General features: G+C 46.9%; 1 protein-coding gene across 1 annotated transcript in view; it reads right to left on the bottom strand.

Moving 5' to 3' along the window:
• LOC147684249 (putative cation-transporting ATPase 13A4) overlaps positions 1 to 23,335 on the bottom strand; it is a 276,452-nt gene that overhangs the window by 5,075 nt on the left and 248,042 nt on the right. The window contains exon 28 of the mRNA XM_086944649.1: positions 10,368 to 10,456. Coding sequence (XP_086800775.1) covers positions 10,368 to 10,456 — 89 coding nt within the window. The remainder of the gene's footprint in view (positions 1 to 10,367; positions 10,457 to 23,335) is intronic.

Below are 23,335 nucleotides of genomic sequence, written 5' to 3'. Positions count from 1 at the left end.
TCAGCTATGGGTATGCCCCATGTAGTTCCCTCCCGGCGTAAACGGATCGCAAGGGGTTCCACAGCAAGGGCAAAGATTAGAGGCGATAGGGGGCAGCCCTGTCTAGTACCCCTCTCACGTGGAATGGAGACGGAATGTATCTGCCGAGTCCGGCCCGAGTTCTGAGGTTGGTATACAGAAGGCGAATAAAGCTCATACAGAAGGAGCGTATAGCGGAGTAGAGTAGGACCTAGTCCTGCCCGTTGTAGGACGATGAAGAGGTAGGGCCACGTAAGGGTGTCAAAAGCTTTTTCCAGGTGGAGGATTATACAGGCCGCATGGGGGTGCAAGTCCTTGACCTGATCTTGGATGTGAAATAACCGTCAAATGTTTTGGGATGTGTTCCTGCCGGGGACAAACCCGCATTGGTCCGAGGGGATCAAGGGGCATAGAATTTGTTCGTATCGGTTTGCTAGAAGTTTCTTCAAGATTTTGCAGTCCGCGGAGAGGAGCGTTATGGGGCGTTAAGATGATAATTGTTGGGGGTCTCGGAGCGGCTTAAAAAACGTCACTATGACCCATTCGCGCAGGGAGCTTGGGAGCTCACCACGCTCCAAGGCCTCCGCGAACGTCTCTGTCAGCCGAGGGATCAATAGTGTAGAAAACGTGCTGTAGTACTCGAGAGGTAGACCGTCCAGTCCTGGCGCCTTATTTCGAGCTAACGCGCGGACTGCACCCGATATGTCATTTGCTGATATTTTTGCATCTAGTGTGGCCTTGCTCGTGTCTGTGATACGTGGGATGTGTAGCGGGTCTAGGAAGTGGCTTATCATCTCCTGTCGGAGATGCGGCGGGGTGCAATACACTGCGGTGTAGTGGTTTCGGAAAGCAGTAAGGATGTCTATTTGGTAACGCACCAGGCCCCCGGAGGGAGTTATAATCTCAGTGTTGGGTTTGGTGTCTGTATCTTGCTTTGCTAACCACGCAAGGAGTGTGCCCGTCTTGTCCCTTTCTTTGTGCATGCGAGTGGCGTAGGCCCTAAAATTGTATTTGCTCAGGTCCGCTAGAGCAAAAGAGTATTGTGTTTTAGCTTCCGCCACTTGGGCTACTGTAGCAGCGTCGGCGTCTTCCTGTTTTGTGAATGTCGCCAGCTTGCGTTCAGTGTCAATGAGTGTGCGCTCCAATGTGCGGCGTACCCCTACTATTTGTTTAATGCATTCCCCCCAAGCCACTATCTTAAAAGCATCCTATTCGACTAATCTAGAGGAGGCATATCCTGTATTGTGAGTGAAATATTCCTGGATGCTTTGCGCATGGTCATGTCGGAATACCTGATCCGTCAGACAGTCCCTGGGAAGGCGCCATGTAGTTACCGGAGGGTGGAGAGGTTTCCATTGTACGCGCAATATGTGTGCATCGTGGTCAGAGAGGACACGGCCCTGATAATCCGTGTGTTGGACTTTAGGGATCAGTGACGGGGTGCATAAGAATCTATCCAAGCGGACTCGTAAGTTGTGGGGAATGGAGTGAAATGAATAAAGTCGTGTTGGAGGATGATGCGCTCTCCATGCGTCTTCCAGCGCCCAGTGAGCAACCCAGCGGCGGAAGCGTTCCATCTGTTTAAGGGCCGGAGAGTGTGCAGGGTGTGGGTGTGATATGTCAAGAGTAGTGTCAAGCACGCAGTTATACTCTTCCCCCAGGATCCACGGAATGGACATAAATTGGGCCAGAACGCTAGTGAGGGAGTCCCAGAACCTGTCTTGTTCTATATTTGGCACGTATATGCTGCCCAGGAGGATAGGTTGGCCATCTAGTACCCCCTCCAGCAGGGCGTATCTGCCCTCCCTGTCCACCGCTATACGCGTTTCCAGAAAGGGAGTGCCCGGGCGAATCCAAATCAGCGCACCCTGTGCGAAAGCTGAGTATGACGTTTCACATATGGTGCCGCGCCACCGGGGTCGTAGTTTGTCAATTTCTGGTGCTGTGATATGTGTCTCCTGTAGGAGTGCAATGTGCGTTTGTTGGTGCTTAATATAGGCATATGTGGCGTATCTCTTGCGTGGCGTGTGGAGACCCCTAGTGATCTGGGATAAGATGCTAACGTCCGCAGTTGACATTGGGAAGTCTGAGAATCACGGCTTGCGCCCCGTAGTGTGACACTGAGTGGTGAGGACAGATATGTCGATAGTGGTCTAGCCCTTTTCTTTCCGCTTATGGCTGACAGCTCCACCCACCTGGTTGTGCTGGTGACTCTGAAAGTTGTGTCCCCTATGTGGTATAGGGTAGAAGGAAACTGGGGAAACAGAACATGTAACTCGGTGGGGAAACAGTCCCAATACCGCCAACACGTCCAAACGAGCTCCCATGTAACCGGAGAGCGAACAGTCAATGCGTGGGAGTGGTAGCTCGCGCCTGCGAGGCTGTGTCCGCTGGGGTGTTGGAAGGATTATTGATCGTCGAGTGCGATGGTAGTGAGTCATTCATCTTGCGGTGTTAAATGGAGGCCGCCATTGTTTGGGAAGGGCCGCTTACATGAGTCTATTTGGTCAGAGTAGTGCTGGGCCTTCTTTGTGCTGTCCCTCAGGGTACAGTGTCGCCAGTTCGAGGAATAGCCGGCGGCAAGGTGATGGAGTTAGCCAAGGAACAGGCTTCATTGCTGTCATTGTCGCTCCGGGAAGAGAAAAGGTGGGGGATCCCCTCGACGTCCTCTTCGAGTGGGGGGGTCCCTAAATCAGTCACTGCTTGGAGGGCATTGCGACGTTCTTGTATGATTTGTTCTAGGTCAGGGAAATCAATCGTGTGGCGCCCCGTGGACTCTCTCCAGCTCTGGTTTCTCTGCGTTTGTGGTGGTTGTGTGGCGCATTTCCTGTTACGTGCTGGCCTTTGGGTGCGCCCGCGTGGTGCTTCCGTTGTAGGGTCTAATGTGCAGTGGCGGTCCGCCCAAATACATGCATCCACAGCGGTGGAGAAGAAGTGTGTGGTACCTGCGTGGATTACCTTGAGGCGGGCAGGATACAAGAGGGAGAATTGAATGTCATTTGAACTCAATCAGCGTTTTACCTCAAGGAAAGAGGATCTCAGCTTCTGCACTGCCCTCACGTAGTCCAGGAAGATCATGACATGTTTGTTTTCCACTTGAAGTCGGCCTGCACGTCTGGCGGCCTGTAGCACTGCATCACGGTCCTGGAAATGGAGGAATTTTGCCAGAAGTGGACGCGGTGCGTTGCCAGGTGGAGGTTTGCCAGCAGGTACCCGGTGAGCCTGCTCTGAGGAGAAGAAAGTGGTGCAGTCCTTGGTCGGGGTGAGGGATTTGACCCACGCCTCCACATATTCGACTGGGTGTGTCCCCTCAATGCCCTCTGGCAAGCCTAGCACATGGATGTTACAGCGCCGAGAGCGCCTCTCCAAATCGTCAATGCGCTCCTCCACTGTAGTCAGTCGCCCCAAAACTGTGCGGATCGTTTGTTGTTGTGCTGTAAGAGCGGGATGCATGTCTGCGAGGGATTTTTCCCCCTCCCTCACCTTGTACGCCAGCTTCTGATGGTCATCACAGATAAGGCTTATGTCTGTAGTCAGGGTACCCAGGCGTTCCTCCATGGAGGCCCGAGACAGTTCATTGGCCGCCAGGACTTGGTCTAGTTTGTCCGAGATGGTCGGGTCTGGGTGGGTCGTGGGCGCCTTGGTGTGCGTGCTGGTGCGAGGTTGATTTTCTGGCGCCGTTTCTGGGACCGATGTCTGCTGCATGGGCCTAGGATTCCCCATGCTGCCTCTCTGGGTGTGCACTCTCTTGCCTGGTGGTGCAAGCAGTGGGGAGTGGGTCAGATCTAGGTGCCCCCGCGAGGCTGCCTCCCCATTTGTAGACCGCTTAGTATAGGTGGCGTAATGAGTTTGCAGGTCGCCCACGCCCCAGGGGGCCTGTCCTGTCAAACCGCCAGTCGTATTAGCAGGTAGGGTCTCAATGTGGTGCTTGCCCCCGCGAAAGGTGTCGTCCTCTTTTCCCGTGTGGAGGCTCTCCACGATCTTCGTGTTCGTGGTCCAATAATCCCTTGGGAGCCGTGGGGGGAGACGTGCCCAGATGCCCACTGGTGGTCCGATCTGTGATGTCTGAAGTCAAGGCGTCTAGTGCGCGCCCTCGTAGGGGTGGGGGCGCTGTGGCAAATCAATGGGGGTCGAGTCAGAATGCCTGGGCTGTCCCTGCAGGCACCATAGTAAGGTTAGGCGTGGGATGTCTCACCCCTCAGTTCGTGGTGGCGAGCAAGGGTGAGGAGGGTTGCAGGGGCGATGAATAGCAAGTGTCTATGTCTCGCTCACCTCCCGGAGCAGCTCACATCCGAGGCCGTAGATTATCCGGTCGGCGGGCGCGGGAGCGTCCCGATTGTCGGCGCCATCTTGGGGTCAGGCTGTGTTTGGCACGATGGGCAGCCTCGGGGGAGCAGTCGTGAGGGGTCCCCCCGGTCCTCTCGGCCGCAGGATCCGTCTCTCGTGCTGTGGACAGGGTAACCCCGATAACGATACTGGTGCCAGTCGTGTGGGTGAGTTTTCCAGTGTTATGGCGCTGTTTCCGGTCTCCCGGAGCTCCCGGTGATGCACCGGTCCATGATGTGGGGCCCGAGGCAAACGCACAACTGCGCTTTGCTCTGCTCGAGCTCGCGGGTATCAACCGGTCTTCCCTATGGGTCTGGTTAGCAACTCCAGCGACGGGCTCGGTTAGGGTCAGGTGGCCGCCATGTTGGTTACGGGCCCGGGTCAATTTACGCCGCTATCTCCGTAGGTTTCACCGTTCACAGGGCTACAGCAATCTCCATGGGTGCAGCTTCAGTTCCGACGTCAGGAACGGCGGTTTACCGCCAGGGTCGACGAGATGGTGTAGACTGCAGGGTCGCCCGGTAGCGGAGCCTCAGCAGAGCGCGTCCGCCATCGTGGCTTGCTTAGCCACGTCCCCTCTGATGACACTCTGATCACACAGATATCTTCTTTTGGCTGGTGGTGATCTCCAAATATCACAGCCTTCTGTCCATCAGGGTGGTGGACGTAATGTCCTCTACCACTCTGACGGACAGAGTCAAGACCGCTATTCTCTAAATCATGCACTAAGTAATTTACCCAAAAGACACAATTTTCCCTCAAGGCCACAGATCTTCAGGAAATAGTTGCAAAAAGAAAAGATGATGGACAAAATGCTGAACAAATCAAACATTCACCCCCAGCCACAGATGTGGATTAAATCCATCCTTTTTTGGTCTCCATGTCATTCCAGTTTGGGCCCAGCCATATGCAAATCAGTCTTGACCCTGTTCCTCATGGGAACAGTCCAGCCCGAACTAGCCCTGGACTGGAAACATGCATCCTGGGACTGGTTTCAGGGTATCACACCTCATCAGGTAGGCTAGCCTGAATGTGGTGGGCAAGTAAGCAGGTGACCCATGTCTGGGAATGTCCTTCCCACTTATAGTGACAACTTCAAAAGGAACAAATAATGAACGGAATCCTGAACAAATCAAACTTTCACCCCAGTCACAGATATGGATTAAATCAATATTGTTTTTGCTCACCGTGCCATTCCAGTTTGGATCTAGCCATCTGCAAATTAGTTTTGACCCTGCTCTCAAGACAAGGGTCCTGTGCTTGCTATGGTACCGAATTAAGGCTATTCCAGTTGATGAGGTGTGATATCCCGAAACTAGTCCTAGTGCTTGTTTCTGGTCCAGCAAGGACCTGGCCTGGCAGTTCTGGCTGCACTGTCCCCATGGGGAGCAGGGTCAAGATCGTTTTGCATGAGGCTGAGTGCAAACTGTGGAGGCGTGGTGAGCAACAACAATAAAATAAGGCACAAATCTTTCTACTGGGTGTGAATGTTCAACGTTGTTCAACATTCCATCCATCAAATTGTATTCTTGCATTTGACTTAGTAAATTGGGTACATCTCATCTTATTACATCTTAACCTAATACCTACATATGAAAGATAAGTCTTTCATTTGGTTTGCCAACCTAATCCCTGCCACATTAGTGAATTTATCATTAAGGGAAATCCAATGCATTCCTGACTATGGTACAGTCAGTCAACTGTAAAGCAGAACCTAGCTAAAGAGCAAAAGAGAAGTGAATAGAGGCATGACTATAGGGAAAGGTGAGGATCTCCCAGATATTCCTCCCACTGAGAGATGTGGAGGTAGATTTACAAACAGTTTGTGATTGTTTTGTGTCACAAAAATGGCGCAAACCTTCGCAAATTCTTTTTATATTTACTTTTCAGTGCAAAACTTATTTTGTGCTGGAAAGTCCAGCTTTTTGTTAGTCTGCATCAAGAGGGCCTTCCGTGGGTGGTGCACAGGTATTCCAGTTCAACCACCTATGTTTTTTTATGGCAAACCCTGTCTACTAACAATAGCAGATAGGGTTTGTATAAAAAAATAATGCCACTTTGAAGCAGGTGTTAAAATGGAGAAATGCCTTTATTTCTCTTAACATTTCCCTCGTTGCATGTGTGCTGTACTGGTCAACACACATCCAACGTGGGAAATGTTTTAAAGTTATTATAAGCGCAGTATGTTGTACTGGAAGGGTTCCCTTCCAGTACAAAACCATGCTAGACTCACGTAGATATCCTTGCGCAATGGTGCAAAGGTGTGTGGATGGCACTTTGCAGCCTGATTGTGCGTCTGCAAATAAGAGCGAGGGGGAGAGTGCCATATCTCTGTAGATACGGCGCTGTCTTTCTCCCTACCTCTCACTTTTGGGTGCTGCGCTGCGTTGTGTGAGATTCGTTACATCTGGGCGGTAGGGTCTTATTCACAAAGCCATTTTGTGGTACATTAAGGAGTACTTCTGTAGTACTCTTTTACATTCTCTGAAATATCTTTGTGAATTGGATTCAAAACATCTAAAAGGGAAGTACAATGGGAATGTTTATTTACAGATATTAGCAACAGAATGGTCTGTGTCCTGTTTGCACTTTTAATATTGAAGAGTTGGATGTTTCAAACTGATTCAGAAAGGAATATAAGAGTATATATAAAGGTGCTCCTGTAGTGGTACTTCTCATACTCATAACTGCCTCTGTGAATCAGCCCCTTATAATTCCTGAAGGGGTGGCTTATAAGACCTGTCAGACTTGCAGGCGAGTTGGGGCACTTCTGATGTTGACTGGCATGTTGTCCCAGATCCTGGAATGGTCAGTCTTCTGGAGATGACCTGTCTTCTGATTTTCAATATATTTATTTCGTTTTTTGTGTGCAGTTTTTAGTTTCTTTTCTAGTGGTGCCCTGCGTTTTCTTGTGGTATACTTCTGGTCCAGTGGGCGAAAAACAATAGCTTTGAATGCTGGCCAGAGAGATTGTCAGTGGCTCAGATCAATCCAACCATTCCATTCATTATCCTAATTTTGATGCCCTGAGTGTGACTGGTATGCCCAGATGTGGGTCCAATGCTCAAAGTGAAATTAAATAAAATAAAAATGAAACAAAATGATATTATATTTGTAAAGCACAGCTGTGACCTATAAGGTATCCTAGCTCAAGACCAGATCAAACCCCAAAAGGAAAAAAAGGCAGCATGGTCATTATAAATTACACAGCCAGGTCTTCAAGGCTTTCCTGAATGTCAGTAGATGTTGACTTGCTCTCAACGATGGAGGTAAGCTGCTCAGTTTTGGGCCACATTGACTGAGAAGGTGTTGTTATGGATTAAGTTCTTGTTGTTTATGATATGCAGGAGCTGACCGGGCACACTCGGCTTCTTTTGTATTAAATAATGCATAGTTACAGCAGATTGAGCTGTAGGGATCTGAGCAGGGAGGACGTGCTGTGTCGTGGGCTTGATGTATTGAAATAAACCTACCTAAATGAAATCTCTGCTTCTGGTGCATCTATCACAGAACACCCGGCTTCCAGCTCTGAAATTATTGATGTTTTCCATGCAGAGGAGATTTGCTGTGGACTCTGGCAGGTACAAATGCCTTAAATTTCCTTTGAAAAATGGAAGGTCATGGCATAAAGTTTGGGCTTGACCCTGTAGAGAGAGCCAGGTCTAACAGGAGTTGACTACAACCTTCAAATTAAACTCTGAGATAACACCAGAGACATAAAAAATACAAATCAGCCTGGTTCAATACATTCAAGGATCAAGCAGAGGATTTCAGATTAGGAGTTTGCAAAATAGCATATCTTTTTCTGGCGAAATTTCACAAACTTCCAATATAAATTGTGAAATTACACTTTTTTTGCAAAGGGCAGCTTGTCAATGTCTTGCATGACTTCTTTAATGTGAGTGTATTCTTTCCGTAAACAAGTCTTCCAAGATACCAGCAGGAAACTAATTCCTACAGAAATTGTCTTATAGTGAGGTATTTTATATGCAACCCAGACTTTACAAATGTTAGCCAAAATCACTTAATCCATACTTTTGTGGAATTTTTGAAAGTTTCAGGAACTGGGCTGACAGAAATAAAAAGTTTCAAAGTCCAATTTCAGACTCTTAACTTCAAAACATTTATGTTTTAAACCACTGTCTATTCTGTGAGGAATACAAGGCCGATGATCCCTCAAGATTCAGACGTTCCACCAACTGCAGAAACATTAGTATTCCCCAGACTGTTTTCTCACTAAGGTTCTAGATTTGTCAATCACAGGAAAGACAAGGCTTTGGAAGTGGGGTTCCGCCCCACCTTTAATTGGTAAAAGGAGATGAGTATGCAAACAAGCATACTGGACAAGAAATGGATAAGACTTCTCTGTTTGTGGTGAATTGACTCATCTAAAGAGGAAGCCCACTCCAAGTAATCCTCAAAGCATGGGGACAGTGCCCACACAAAATGAAAATGTGCATTTGAAAATGTTCATCCGGTTACAGCTGAGTCCCTAAAACCGATAACGTAAAACAACGAGTACGAATTTTGCTGATAGTCCGTTCAATTGCATGAGCTCATGGTTAAGTAAAGGCACATTGTGTGAAAGAGATAGAGAGGCTCAAAAGGAGTATCTTTTGGTAAGTACAAAAAGATTTAATAAATGAAGGGAGGACTACTCGTGCGGAATAGGGAGACAGCAGGAATTGATGGACGTTCTAATTTGAGGATCAAAGGAAAGAAATCTCGCAGTATGTATAAAGAGAAAGTTCCATAACCTGGCCGGTGTTACCAAAAATGAGTGGTAGCCCCACCTAGATGTCATTTGGAAAGTTGGTGTGGTGGAATTGTGTGAAGAGAATCCACCTGACAAGCACTGGAGAGGTTATATCAGCCTTAGTAAAGCTTCTTAGCAAAGCTTCTTACCTATGCTTTCTTGATTGTTTCTTGAATGTCTCTTTTTTCAGTTTGGAACAAGGACCTCTTTCTGCTGACTATTATCCCCCAGCAATGTGCAATCCCCATTGACTTCTGATTAGCGATTTGAGTAACAATTGCTTTCAATTACCGCGTTCCCCTCAGTAGTAACCACACGTAAGTACTTACCAGAGATCTCATTCCTAAACGATCTCCACCTCACTCCAACCAGTGAAGAAAAATCATTACAGATCTTAAGTAAGCTTTCGCTGAGAAAAGTAGGTGATTGTTTCCCTGGTGGCGGTTTTATCCAACTACCAAGTTTTGCCAGGCTTGCAGTCTTTACCACTCTAATAATCTTTCTAAATCATGAGCAAGGCCTTTAGAGCTTAAATGCACCTGTCTTTTTGCTGCTATAACACCAGTCACAGACATGGAGAAGATGTAAGACACTCTAATGCAATATCTGATATTTATTTGGCTTGAGACTCCATTACTGCCAACAACTGGGAAATATCTTCTCGCTTCCGCAAATCTAAAGAAAGGGACTGCAAGAATTTCACTAACAAGTGTGATGTGTATACTGCATACATTCTAGTCCTTAATAAACACAATGTGAGACCAAGTGATCGCACAAATGTAATTTGAAGCAATCAATTACTTAAAACAAAAAAATATGTAGAAAATCTAGGCAAAAGTTTACCTTACCTCAAGATGTAGAAGCATGATCCCAGATGGACACAAAGAAAATACAGAAAGGAGGTGGGTTTATTCCTCTTTCAGAGTAGAGGGAGTGGAGCTGATGAAGGAAAGAACTCCTGCTTGGGAAGGGTGCTCAATTTAGGGTAGGACATTGAAATTGCAAAGGTAAGTAACAGGGCGAGGAGGGCAGATGAGAAGGTAATGTTAGCTACCCCCCCAGTGAAAGAAGCTGCTTCTCCATCACTCTCTCATGGAGACCCAATGACTTTGACGCAGCCCCTGCAGACTGAACGTCTTCTTCAGGCAGCTCATTAGGGTCCTCCTATTTAACATTTCTGTGTTCATGATTATATGCAGTGTGATGTAAACAAATTTCATACAAGATTCTAGAAAGTAAAGTGCATTGGATTCAAGGCGACCTGTACCTGTGATACAATGTACAGTTCTTCGAAGTCACCAAAAATCAGGAAAATACATAGTGCAGTCAGTCCAATCAGCAGTAGCGAGAATAGATCTAAAACAACAAAAACAAGCATCTTAGAATCATTCAGAAGGAAGATTTGAAACACAGGATTTCTGCCATGCAAGGTTCATAGGAAAAGTGTTATTGCCACCTTCAGGAGAATTCAGTGCAAATATCCAACAGAAAATCCAAGAAATCATTTTCAAGTTTTTGTCTTGTCTAGAACTGGATACGCCACCACCACCAGCCTCACCAGCTCCTGGAGACCCTCATTGTTGACAAGAAGACCTCTGCAAATATACTTATTGATTAAGCCCATTTTCATTTTTACCAGATAGTAAACCCTGGTTGTGCTGGTTCAGTGTTAAATGCTCCTGCAGTCTCTAAAGTGAGTCAATTTAACCTGGTACACATCTGTGTAGACTTTGATTTTCAGATAGTGCAGCTCAGAAACAGCAAGCAAGGTTTTCCCCTTTCTGTTTCTGAGCTGCGCTGTCTAAAACAGTACTCTAACTCTGGAAAATACTGAGTGAAATAGAAGCACTTTGCAAGCTTCAGCCACATAAAAACAGCAGCTGGGCTCTGCATTGAGCCAGCGGAGCCCATCATGATACAGCTGTGATGATGGCCTTTAGGTTAGAATCCACCAAAAGGCAAGGGACTCGGGACGCCGTTATGATTGGCAAGCAGTCGAAAAGATGAGATTGGACAGGGAGCACTGGTTGCTTGCTTGGGTGCACCCGGCTAGGACTAACTCTGCCTTGTCACATTCTAGCCTTTATTCTCTGTGATCCACATGACTGTCAGATTCTCCATTATGCCTGCGTGGGCAGGTGACACATTTAGCTTCCCTTCCCCCTGTCCTTGGTGTTTACCTGATACTTCACTGGCAAACATGGCATTCATCCCCAATCCTAAAAGAAAAGACAATAACAAAAAACACAGTGCCAAAAACACAACTAGATAGCTGAATGGACACAGACTGAAACGCAAACACACATACCTCCTCAGGTGTATCTCCCAGGTGAGTAGAACATTCATATCATAATGGATACAGGACAGTCTCATCATGAGCTGCCATAGGTAAGCTATCACACCACATGGTCTCTCAGTCTCGGTGATGGTGCTGTATTGATCCGAAGGTGATACCTGGTCTTGACCACTCGAGCCATGAATGATGCCAGATTCCCTCTCCTCGGATTGAGGTGGTGCACGAGTCTCAATTAGGATGGATCTCTCGATTGGCATCAGCATCTCGGGTGCTGGTGATGTCTCTCTGTGACTTCCTGTCAGATTGGGGACTGTCAGCTCCTCCTCTTGTCTTTCCTGCTCATTGTCACTCTGCTCTTCACCTGCCGCCTCTGGAGCTGACATTTTACAGAATTTCTTGGAATGCAATATATTCCGGGTAACCTCTTTTTCGCTCCTCTTGGCAGTGATCTTGGTCATGTGCCTCTGAGTGTCCAACCATGAGTGTTGCGGAAAAGGGAGCCTGAACTTGCTGCCCAGGAATCTATCACTGATCAGCTCATAGTCCCCTTCTTGTATGTTGGATTTATTGGCATGTCTTTAGGGGCTGGCTCTATCATTAGTTGCCTTCCACCGCTATAGGGTATGCTGGTCAACCATACTAAGGTAACAAAGTGCTTTTCCAGTTGTTCTGTGGGGGTTCTGCTGCTACTCCCTCAGGAAAGTGTAGATAGCTCATTCCAGAGGCTGCTGTTTACCATGGGTTATCCAGGACACTTTATTCAGTGTCCTCATGAATCTCTCCATCTCCACATTAGCTTGGGCCATTTCGGAGTGTGGCCTTCTAATGCTTGATGCTCAGTGACCAAAGGTAAGTGCCACTTCCTGACCTTGGGATGATGTGCCATTTTCTATCCAAACTTCTTGGAGGAGCACTGTGGGTCACCATAATTTTCTCCAATTTGAGAAGTACTTCACTGGCTCCCTGTATTGACAATTTCCACTTCTGGGCACTTTGATTCAACCCAGATCTGTGACTGGGGGCGAGCGTCCATCATCTCCTTGTGTTTGCTTTGTTCACCCTAAGTTGGCAGGGCATGCCCAGACATGGGTCCCTTGCTCACTTTGCCACTGGATTCAAGCTAGCCTGGCTGATGAGGGCTGTTAGCCCGAAACCGGTCCCAGGATGCTTGTTTCAGTTCCAGGGAAGACATGGCTTGGCAGTTCGGGCTGGACTGTCCCCATGACGCACAGAGTCAAGATGGGTGGGCCTGAACTGAGGTGGTGAAGTAAGCTAAAGAACAATGATGGATTCAACCCAGATCTGTGACTGGGGGTGAGTGTCTAAAAAGTTTCAGCGCTCCGTCCATCATCTCCTTGTGTTCACTTGAGTAGTTTTCAACGAGGGCAAGGATGTATCAGCCATCCGATCCATTGTGTCCAGTAAATTTTTTCTGTGTGCAACTGACCTGATTTGATGTCCCTTAGGGCCAATTGCAGGCATTTGTCAGTGGCAGAGGCTTAGTATATTGTCTCCAACTCTAGTTGTAGCGGGCCATACAGAGCCATAATATTATGGTGGGCATACTCCTCTGTTTTGCCGGCCTCATCTACTTCCTCGAGCGTGGTGTGGTGTCCCGGGGCGCCTCAACAGTTAGTTGACTGGGTTGTGGGTCTCTGGGTGATACTCTAATTGCAGCATCCATTTCTGTATGTGGGGTGGAGGCTTTAATGAGATGCATTGAAAGAGGGGAATCAATGACTTTTGGTCTGTCATGACAAAGAACTGATGTCTATAGACATAGAGTTGGAAGCGCCAACACCCCCAGTGTATGGCAATCACTTCCTTTTCAATCTGTGAATAAGGCTGTTCAGTGGGGGTTAGTGAATTTCTAGTGTATGCTATGGATATCCACTCTTCACGTTCTTGCTGTTGTGTTAGCATGGTTCCCAGACCTTTCAGGCTTGCATCTACGGCTAAGATCATTGACTGCACAGGGGTGAGGTAGGCTATGGTTGTGATGGCCGAGAGTACATTCTTGGTGACTTGGAGTGACTGCTCCTGATCTTCGCCCCACATCCAGATAGTTGATGACTTGGTGAGGTCTTGGATGGGTTTGGCCAAGGTGGTCAAATCCTTTATGAAGCGGCTACAGTGAGTGACAATTTCTAGGATGGTTCAGATGTCGGATACACCAGATGGCGGGCCACTTCCTTGACATCGTGGACCTTCTTGGTGTCCAGGACTGCTTCATCAGGTGAGAAGATGTACCCAAAGAAAATAATCTGCTCCTTCATAAACAAGCATTTGTCCTTATGCAGCACAAGATTTCTTTATCCATGCAGGGCCCTCTGCAGCCTCTCACAATATTTCTTTACCATTTTTGTATTGGTTAGGATGCCGACACTCACATTGATGAATCCAGTCAGTCCCATTTGCAGCTCCTGTATGGTGTTGATGAAAACTTTTCAGCTGCACTTGAGATTCCAAAATTCAATTGCCTGCTGCGTCCCCGGCGCAGGCGCATACACTGCAGCCATACGCCGGTGCAGGCACCCTTGCACCATGGTGCAAGGATGCCTGCGTCATGGGGATATTGTTTTCGTGCAGGAAGGGGCAACTTTCTGCACAAAAACAATCCCTACAGGCATTTTCCTCTTTCAATGTGTGCTGTAGAATGCAGCACGCATTGATAGAAGAAAAAAACAAAAATATTTCTTGTCATTGTGCCTCACTACGCCACCCCTAGGGTGGCGCAGCATTCTGACGCATTTCCAGATGTATGATTTCTTATACATTTGGAAATGTGTCTGGTTGAAATGAAATGAAAGGAGGGTTTTTATAGAGCGTGCGTATGCCGTGGCGTCTTAGCACTTAACTATCAAAGTACAGAGTGAGGAGAAATGCAGCTGGTCGTGTACAGCTAAAACAGCCAGGTTTTAAGATCCCTCCTGAATTGAAGTAGATTATTTTGGGTTCTAAGATTCAGGGGCATAGAGTTCCATAGCTTCGGAGCTAGAAATCGGAAGCTTCTACTGCCCCACTTCAGCGTCCTTATCCTTGGATCTATAAGTAAGGATGCCGAGGCGGAGCTGAGAATTCTCTGTGGAGCATAACGCTCAACATATTGTCTGATCTGTCCTGGTCCTTTTTCGTGCAATGCCTTATGTAAGATACACAAGGGCTTGAATTGGATACTAGCTAAGATCTGGAGCCAGTGTAGCTGTTCTCGAGCTGCATTCTGTGGAGTCTACAGTTTATGTGTCACACTTTTTTTGGCCCTAAGGTAGAGTGAGTTAAAGTAATCGATTTTTGACAAAATCAGAGCTGTGAGTACCATTTTCCTGAGGGGCATAGGAATGAAGGGTAGGATTTTCCTAAGAATTTTCAGGGTATGGAAACAGGAAGAGGTAATGCTGTTGACCTGGTCTGACAGGGAAAGATGATCGTCAATTAGGACACCAAGATTTTTTAAGTTTTTTACAGGTTGAGGGCCAGATTCCGCTGTATCAGGCCACCAATCGGAGTTCCAAAGTGAAGAGTCCCTGCCAAACGTTACAACCTCTGTCTTCCTGGTGTTCAACTTTAAGCAATTGCTTTGCATCCAATTGATGATATGGCTCATGCATGAGTTAAAACGTGCTGCACGTCCTCTGATATAGCAGTCAGTGAGACGTAATTTGTGTGTCGTCAGCGTAGCATATGGCTGTAAAGCCAAAGGAGCGAATGAGCTTTGCCAGTGGGGCTACATATATGTTAAACAGGGTGGGCAAGAGTGCCGAGCCCTGAGGTACCCCACGTGGTATAAAAAAGGAGGGAGATTTGTGCTCATCTAATGTCACTGTTTGTTGTCTATCGGCTAGGTAGGATTGAAGAAAGTCTGCGGCCCTGTCTATGATACCTATTTCTGCAGCCGCTGAAGAAGTATATGGTGATCAACAGTGTCAAACGCGGCGGATAAATCAAGCAATATTAATATTGCCTTTCGGCCCTGATCTAGTTGCGCACGTAAGCTTTCAGTAGCTGCAATCAATGCTTGGTTCTGTGTCATGGCCTGAAGCCGTACTGTGCTTGGTCTAGTATATCGTTTGATTCTATAAAAGTTAGCAGTTCTTCATTTACTGCTCTTTCCAGAACTTTAGAGGGGAATTGTAAAGAAGTATTAGGCCAATAGTTTGCCACTTCCAAAGGGTCCAAATTCAGCTTTTTCAGAATAGGTTTTAAAAGAGAGTTCTTCCAATACATCGGGAAATGTCCTTGATCTAGACTGTTATTCAGAAGGGGTGTCAAGACCTTGACAATGGCTTCCGGGGCCATGTGAAAGACCATGGGAACACCCACAGCAACAACCATGGAACGCCCCTTTCACGCAAAGTGCTGCCTGTACAGGGGCAGAATTTACAAGGACAGGAAAAGCCACGCAGGGTGGCTTTTCCTGTCCTTGTAAATATGGAGGGGTAAATGCGTCACAAAAAGTGGCGTACTGGCAGCACAAGGATTTGTAAATCTGCCCCAGAGTGTACTGTGTGCTCCACGACTTTGTCATCATCCTTGCTGTTTGTTTCCCCTAGTGCCACAGTTGGGTTGACTTTTCAGTTCTTGACTGTCAGGCAGGCCCTCACTATGTGGTTGTTTTTCCCGCACAAGGCACATTTCTTTTCTTTTGGTGAGCACTGCAAGTTAGTGGGGGGCTCCTACTCAGTATCCACAGGTTCAGGGGTTCTCAGGCTTCTTCTTGGCCTACTCTGGCCATTGTCTGGGAGTGATTGTGTTAGAGGCTCCACTTTTACTGACCATTGGAGCACCGTCTCAATGTGGGAGGCTTGGACATTCAACAGCTTGTTGGATTGATCCAGGGTCAGATTGTCTCTCAACGATTTCTCTAGCTCCTGTAAAATGTTTTTTTTGTAGCTTGATAGAGGAGCACTCCTGTATGATCTGCACTTACTTTCTACTTGCCAATCAATAAATACTCACATGCTGGCATATAATTCATCTAGCGACCCCTCAAGCCTTGCCTGACTTGTCTGAATATGAAGTGTTTATTTTCATGGTTGGCCATCAGTTCAAAATGAGGATTGAGGGTGGCTACGAGTGTGGTGTATGTCTGTGGAGTCGCATCTGTGATTGTTTTGCAAGAAAAACTCACAAGAATAATGCGAGTGCGCATTGAGCTAAGTGCCACAACAGATTGACTTGTTCTGAGAGGGCAGCGACTGGATATCCCAGAGAAAATGCACCACCAAGTGACAAAACTGGCAAAAATTAATTCTCAAATGCGAGAGAAAGTCTGAGTTTTCCCTAGCCCCCAGCCCGCAGTCAAGGAGATGGGAAGGCACTGCCCCTCATGCGAGCTTACCAGCTCTCTAGAGGTGACCACACCTGTCGTAAAAGAAAAGCCATGTGCCACGCAGTGGTCCAAAATGAGTCTTGCCCTGGGATGTTTTCCTGATGGGTAAACAACCGTAGTCATAGTCATTGGGAGAGAGGAGTTGGCCTAACAGCTAGGGCCCTCGACCTCAGACCTGGGGAACTGGGTTCGAGTCTCGGTAAGGACACTAAACGTCCTGTGATTCTGGGCAAATCACTTAATCTCCCTGTGCCTAACAAAAATGAATGTGTGTCCTCATGTAACATAACTGCTGCTATGTAGAGCGCTCTGATACCCAATTCGGGTCAAGTTCATGCTATATAAAACTCTGTAAACAAACAATGGTGACTCAACCTACCCTCTCTTTGAAGTTGTTGACTTCACAGCTTTAAACAATGTTGCCCCGGCAATTGAAAGAGCATTTGCATTCTTCTGCCTACCAGAAGAAATTAAGACAGACAACAGACTTTCCAGGGCCCTGAGATCAGAGACCTGCTAAAGTCTAGAACTTCTAGAACTAAAGCCTGCTAAAGTCTAGAACTGCTAGAACTTCGCCAACTCGAACGGAAGTGGAGACATAGCTACCTAGCCTCTGACAGAGCACTGTATAAGACTGCTCGCAAAAAATACAAGGACTCAATCTTAGTGGCGAAATCTACCTTCTTTTCAGAAAAAATTTCCAACGCCAAAAACAAATCACGGGAAATCTTCAGAGTCGTCAACGACCTCTGCAATGACACCAGAACTGCCCCCTCCCAACCCGCATCTCAAACGCTGTGTAACCAACTCAACAACTTCTTCAAGGAGAAGATTGACAACATAAAAAACAGCATCCAAACCAACCACCCTGCAGACGAGTCAGACATCTGCAGAAATCCCAACACCCTACAAGACTTCCCCCCCATTGACCCACCCAAACTATTGGAACTTATGAACCGAGTAAAATCGGGCTCACCCAACGACTCCTGCCCTCCGCACATCCTGAAAGAGGTCTACACCAAACTCCCTCAGAGTATACTCCCCATCCTGAACACCTCCCTATTACAAGGTACGGTACCCGACTCCTTTAAAAACGCCACCTTGGTCCCTCTTATAAAAAAACCAGGTGCCGACCCCTCCAACCTCGCTAACTATCGCCCCATCTCCCTCCTCCCCTACTGCGCAAAACTACTGGAAGTCTATGTAACCAGCCATTTATCCAACTTCATTGAGATATCTGAATATTTCGAACCCAACCAAGCTGGATTCCGCCAGGCACATTCCACCGAGGCGGTGATCCCCGCTGTGCAGAACACCCTAAGGACCAATGCCGATAACGGAATCCACCAGGCCCTCATACTACTCGACCTATCGGCCGCGTTCGACACGGTGGACCACACCATTCTATTACACCGTGTCGAACAAGCCGGCCTCAATGGCACGGCCCTCTCTTGGGTTAAATCCTTTCTGACGGACAGATATCAGGCAGTAAAGCTGGAGAACTTCACAGCCCCCACCCTACCTACCACTTGCGGTGTCCCACAGGGCTCCTCACTGTCCCCCCTACTTTTTAATCTTTATCTTAAACCCCTCCTGCACTCCTTGAAAAATAGAAAAGTAATCATTTTCAACTACGCTGACGATTTGCAGCTGATATTCCCCCTCAACTCCCCGGATTCCGTCGAGGAATTCCAAAAGACCATGCTGCATATCCAGAGCTGGATGGATCGGAACCATCTTAAGCTAAACCCAGGAAAGACTGAGTTAGTACTCCCCTGTGACAGTACACTCAGCTGGGGCCCCCACTTCTGGCCACCTTCTATGGGCACTCCCCCCTCACCATCCCAGACAGCGAAAAGCCTTGGGGTCACTCTTAGCGCCGATCTCTCTCTGAAAACCCAGATCGGAACAGTGATCTCCTCCTGCTTCTTTCAATTGAGAAAAATAAAAAAAATCGCTCATCTTTGTCTCATTCTGCCCTCATCCAGGCAGTACTCACGCTAGTCCTCTCGCGATTAGACTTCTCTAACTCGACTTACCTCGGCCTCCCCCTCACCATCTCTAAACGCCTGCAGATTGTACAAAATCAAGCGGCCAGATTAATCTTCAGGAGCAACCGCAGGCAGTCAGCCAAACCTCTGTTAGCCTCCCTCCACTGGCTCCCCATCACTCATCGGATCATCTTTAAGACAGGCTGCATAATTTTCAAGGCTCTTCACGGAAAAAGCCCTAGATTCATCAACCAACTTATTATCAAACATATCCCGACCCGTGAGCTTCGGTCCGCCCACCTATCCCTTCTCAAGGCGCCGACCTTTAAAAAGAAAAGACTCGGCGGATCCAGCTTCGCACACCTCGCCCCAAAGACTTGGAACTCTCTGCCCTTGTCCATCAGGAGCTGCTCCAAGCTGATTGAGTTCAGACGTGCATTAAAGACCTGGCTATTTCAACAAGCGTACTGCTAGAACTCTACATCCACCGAACCCTCTTCTCTGTTTCTCTAGCGCCATGAAACCCCTGGGTGTCCGCGCGCTTAACAAATTCCGCATAGAAATAGAAATAGAAATAGAAAGTGCCTAGGAATACCACATCACCAAGAGATGCTCCAATGTCCGCAAGCAATGGAGAGGCAGAGTGAATTATGAGGACACTAAACAAGACCCTCAGACCCGCTGTAGTAAATGGAACCAACCCTGAAGTTAGCCTTCAGAAGTTCTTGAGGGAATACCGAGGAACACTGCATTGCACCACTCAACGCTCTGCTTGGTCTGTAATGCTCAACTGTCATCGATAGGACATGATCCCAGTTCATCCTGAATGGTCTCTGCCACTGTATGACTCAATGAGCACGCAGGCCCAGCGCACCCAGACCAAGGTGCGCACTAGCCTCCGGCGGTGAGCCGCCTCATGGGTGAGCTCACTGGGTGATAAGTTACTGCTCAAAGACCTCAACCAGGGTGGAAGTTCCAGACTCCTTTTGCCTGTTGTATGGACTGTCACTCAGACAAATGGGACAATGGTCACCCCCTGCAAAGGTGATGAACTAGTCCCTAGGAACATATCATGGTTCCCGAACTGATCTTCCCCAGCTCGTCTGGACCAGACGAAGAGGAAAATTATGAAATGCGGGAGAGCCCTCCAGGACCTGAAAGTCAAGAGAAGGAAGAAGCTGGCTTTAGTGATAGGACCCCCGGCCAAGTCGGTGCTGGGGCCAACACTGAGGTTGACTACCGAAACAGCCTTGACCCTGAGGAGGCGAGAGGACATTCCTGGTAGCAACGGTATCACCTTAGACCTAACCCACCATCAAGCCAGAGGCTCAAAGACATTGCATTCTGAGTGTGACTCATGAGTTCATTGCCATGTTGGGAATGGATGTTATGGCCACCTAACCCCTCCTCTGCTGTAGTAACCTTCCCCGGAAACGCACCATGTAATCAACTGGCCAGGTGTGGCCAGAGGCTATATACTAGATGGGCAGGGACTGCTCACGGTTATCCATCCCACACCCAGTACTAAGCATGTGTGTGTCATTTTATGTCCTGCAGCAGTTATGCATTAGCTGGTGGGCCCCACAATCCAGTGTGCGCCCCCACTACAGGTACCATGGGCCGGCACAGACCAACGTACATAAAAACCTCTGTGATGCTCAGACAGATCAAGTGCAGGCACATAGGTAAAACCAATACACAAATGGGCACCATACACTCATACCACACAGGCACACACAAACTCAGACTATCAAGTAGCAGGCAAATATGCACTCAGATTCTATCAAAAAAAGTGAGTGAAGTGATGATATTTATTTTAATTTTTAGGTTTATGAAGTGGTACTAGGCTCTCTCTTAGAGTGGAAAGAAGAGAGCACAATGTGCTTGTTAAAATACCCCTCACACACTAAAAAACCGTTAGTGTCATGCTTCATCATAGGGGTCTTCCCGCCCCTATAACGGGACGGGGCGTGCTATGACCAAACGAGATACACGGGAGCACTTAGGTTGTGACAGAGGCTATGTGTGGGTGTATGGGTATCAGTGAAAGTGTAGGGACCTAACACAAGTGAGTGAGAAAAAAAGTAAAAAAGTTAAAAATTCCCTGGCTTAGTAGAAAAAAATTATTTTATTTGCTTCTCTAGCTGGGAACATTAAGAAGGGGTTGTGAGGTAGAGCATTAGCTGACTACCTAGTCGACATGTTTCGTAAGCAGTCCCCTACTGCTTACTCATCAGGACCAAATAGCGATCCCTACTTGTAAATACTAAGTTCTTTCAAGATATGCCTACTGTCCTACAAACAATTCAGCAAAAATCAGCTCAATGTTTGTGCTTCGGGCATGAGTTGGCCCAGGTGAAGCAAAAAAAACGATACAATGAGTATCAAAAAAATGGACCTGGTGTGGTCTCTGTAAGAGAAAAGGAGAGAAACCAACATATGCATGAATTAGCATCACTATCTGAATGAAAATTGCAAACAGATATTAGTCCACCATACTGGTGGAGAAAACGCCTCGTATCACTATAAGCGATCATGTTCCTGTATGCAATCAAACAGGTAAGAGTGTTACATCTGTCGAGATCAGCTGTATGTCGCTAGAATCATCTCGCTAGAAATGTATAGTGACCTCAAACTTTGGGTTCCAATATCATCTCATCATACACACCAACAAACATGACTCCATGCATTTCCAACAAACCAGCAATTAAAAGGGGAAAGGGAAGCCCTCATTCGCATTATTTACATGAAAAAGAAAGAATGAAAAACGATACGCGTTTCATTCAATTCAATACTCTGTCAATAAAGTCAATACCTACTCTTTTCAGTAATTTTCAGAGCCCCATGAGTTTGCAGGCCAGGGGTATTCTGCGCGGTTTAATGTCCGGCAGAGAAAGAATACATTGTTCCTACCCCCGTGCTACTCCGAGGATTGCCGGGCTCAAGTGTCCGTTGTTGTTTAAGAGCCCTGCATTTCCGCATTGTCATTCGTATGGGTGCGGCCTACTGCGCAGCAACTAGAGCGTTGACTGCTCAAGATGGCTGCCGCCTATTGGCACGGTCAGAGAGCAAAAGCGGAAGTCTTTCCACGCTGTCTATTGCTTTCGATCAGGGTTTTACAAATGACAGAATCGTGATCGTTCTGAAGTCATAGGATAGCTGATGATAAGAGAATTTGCAGGGTTATATTCCAATGTATATTGTGGGGCATAAATTGAAATCCTTCAATCAATTACAGATGGTATTTATCAAAATATCTAAAGACCTAAAAGGGATCCATTGATAACAACACACCCTTCGGATGCAGTACAAAGGAGGGGGGGTTGTTTTTGGGGTTTTCTTTGGGGATGGTATTTGTCAGATCTCTAAATAGTCAAAAAAGTTCATTCTAACTGGCCCCAGGGTATGTCGTCATTCAGCCCAGTTTTATGTGACTGAATGCGAAACACCCATCTCTGCTCTTTTTCCAACAGGAATCTTTCATTGCTGACCAATTCTATTATAGTCCATGTAATGTCCTCAGGTTTGTGATTTTTTTCTAGGAAATGGTTCGTAAGCTTAGTACTTGATTTCCTGCATTTTATAGTGCTCTTATGTTCCCCTATCCTGATTTTTACTGCCCTGCTCGTCATTCCCACGTATTCAAGTTTGCAGGGACAGGTGATCAGGTATACGACATTGGCACTATTACAATTACTGAAACTTCTCTGTTCCCAGACGGTGCCATTGTTAAAGGTTAATTTCTTACTCTTCTTAGTTAGACCACAGACCTTGCACCCTCCGCATGGATAGTGTCCTTGAACAAAATTTGGATCTCTTTGTACACTGTTGTGGTTTGATTTTGGTCTTGTGTGAACTAAGACATCTTTCAGACTTTTTGCTCTTTTGTGTGCAAACATAGGTTTAGGTATTTGCAGTCCACCGCTGTTCAGGATTTTCCAATTTTTGTTGATAATTTTGGTCACTAAGTTGGAGCTGGTGTTATACGTAATCACACAAATTGGTCGCTTCTCTTCATCCTTGGGTGTTTTTGATTCCAGAAGGCTTTCACGGCAGTTATTTTTAGCCCGTGTATAAGCCTGATTAATGATACGATCAGGATACATTTGTGCCTTTAGTTTCCTTTTGAGATCATCTGATTGTGTTTTAAAGTTATCAATCTCTGTACAGTTCCTGCGTAAACGCAGGAATTGGCCGTATGGGAGGTTGTCCCGTAGATGTTTTGGATGGAAACTATTGTACATTAAGAGACAGTTCTTTGAGGTGCTTTTAAAATGGGTCGTGGTCATCAATCTCCCGTCTTTGGGGAAAATATTCAGATCAAGGAAAACCAAGTTACTTCTGGAGATTATGCTGGTGAATCTCAAGAAATCATCTTGTAGATTAAGCCATGTCAGAAATTGTTCGGAGCCTCTTTCATCTCCATCCCAGATGATAAGGATATCATCGATGTATCATTTCCACAACTTGATGTTGAATCTGAAGGGGTTGGTGGAATTCAATATTTTGGTCACCTCTAGATGGTGTACGTACAGTCCAGCTATACTAGGAGCAAATGTACTTCCCATGCTGGTCCCGTGTTTTTCTAAATATAGGGTGCCATTGTATTCAAAGAAGTT

The sequence above is a fragment of the Lissotriton vulgaris genome, chromosome 11, assembly GCF_964263255.1.
Source record: "Lissotriton vulgaris chromosome 11, aLisVul1.2, whole genome shotgun sequence".
Taxonomy (NCBI): domain Eukaryota; kingdom Metazoa; phylum Chordata; class Amphibia; order Caudata; family Salamandridae; genus Lissotriton; species Lissotriton vulgaris.
Note: the sequence above shows the minus strand (reverse complement) of the source record. Positions and strands in the feature narration are given on the sequence as shown.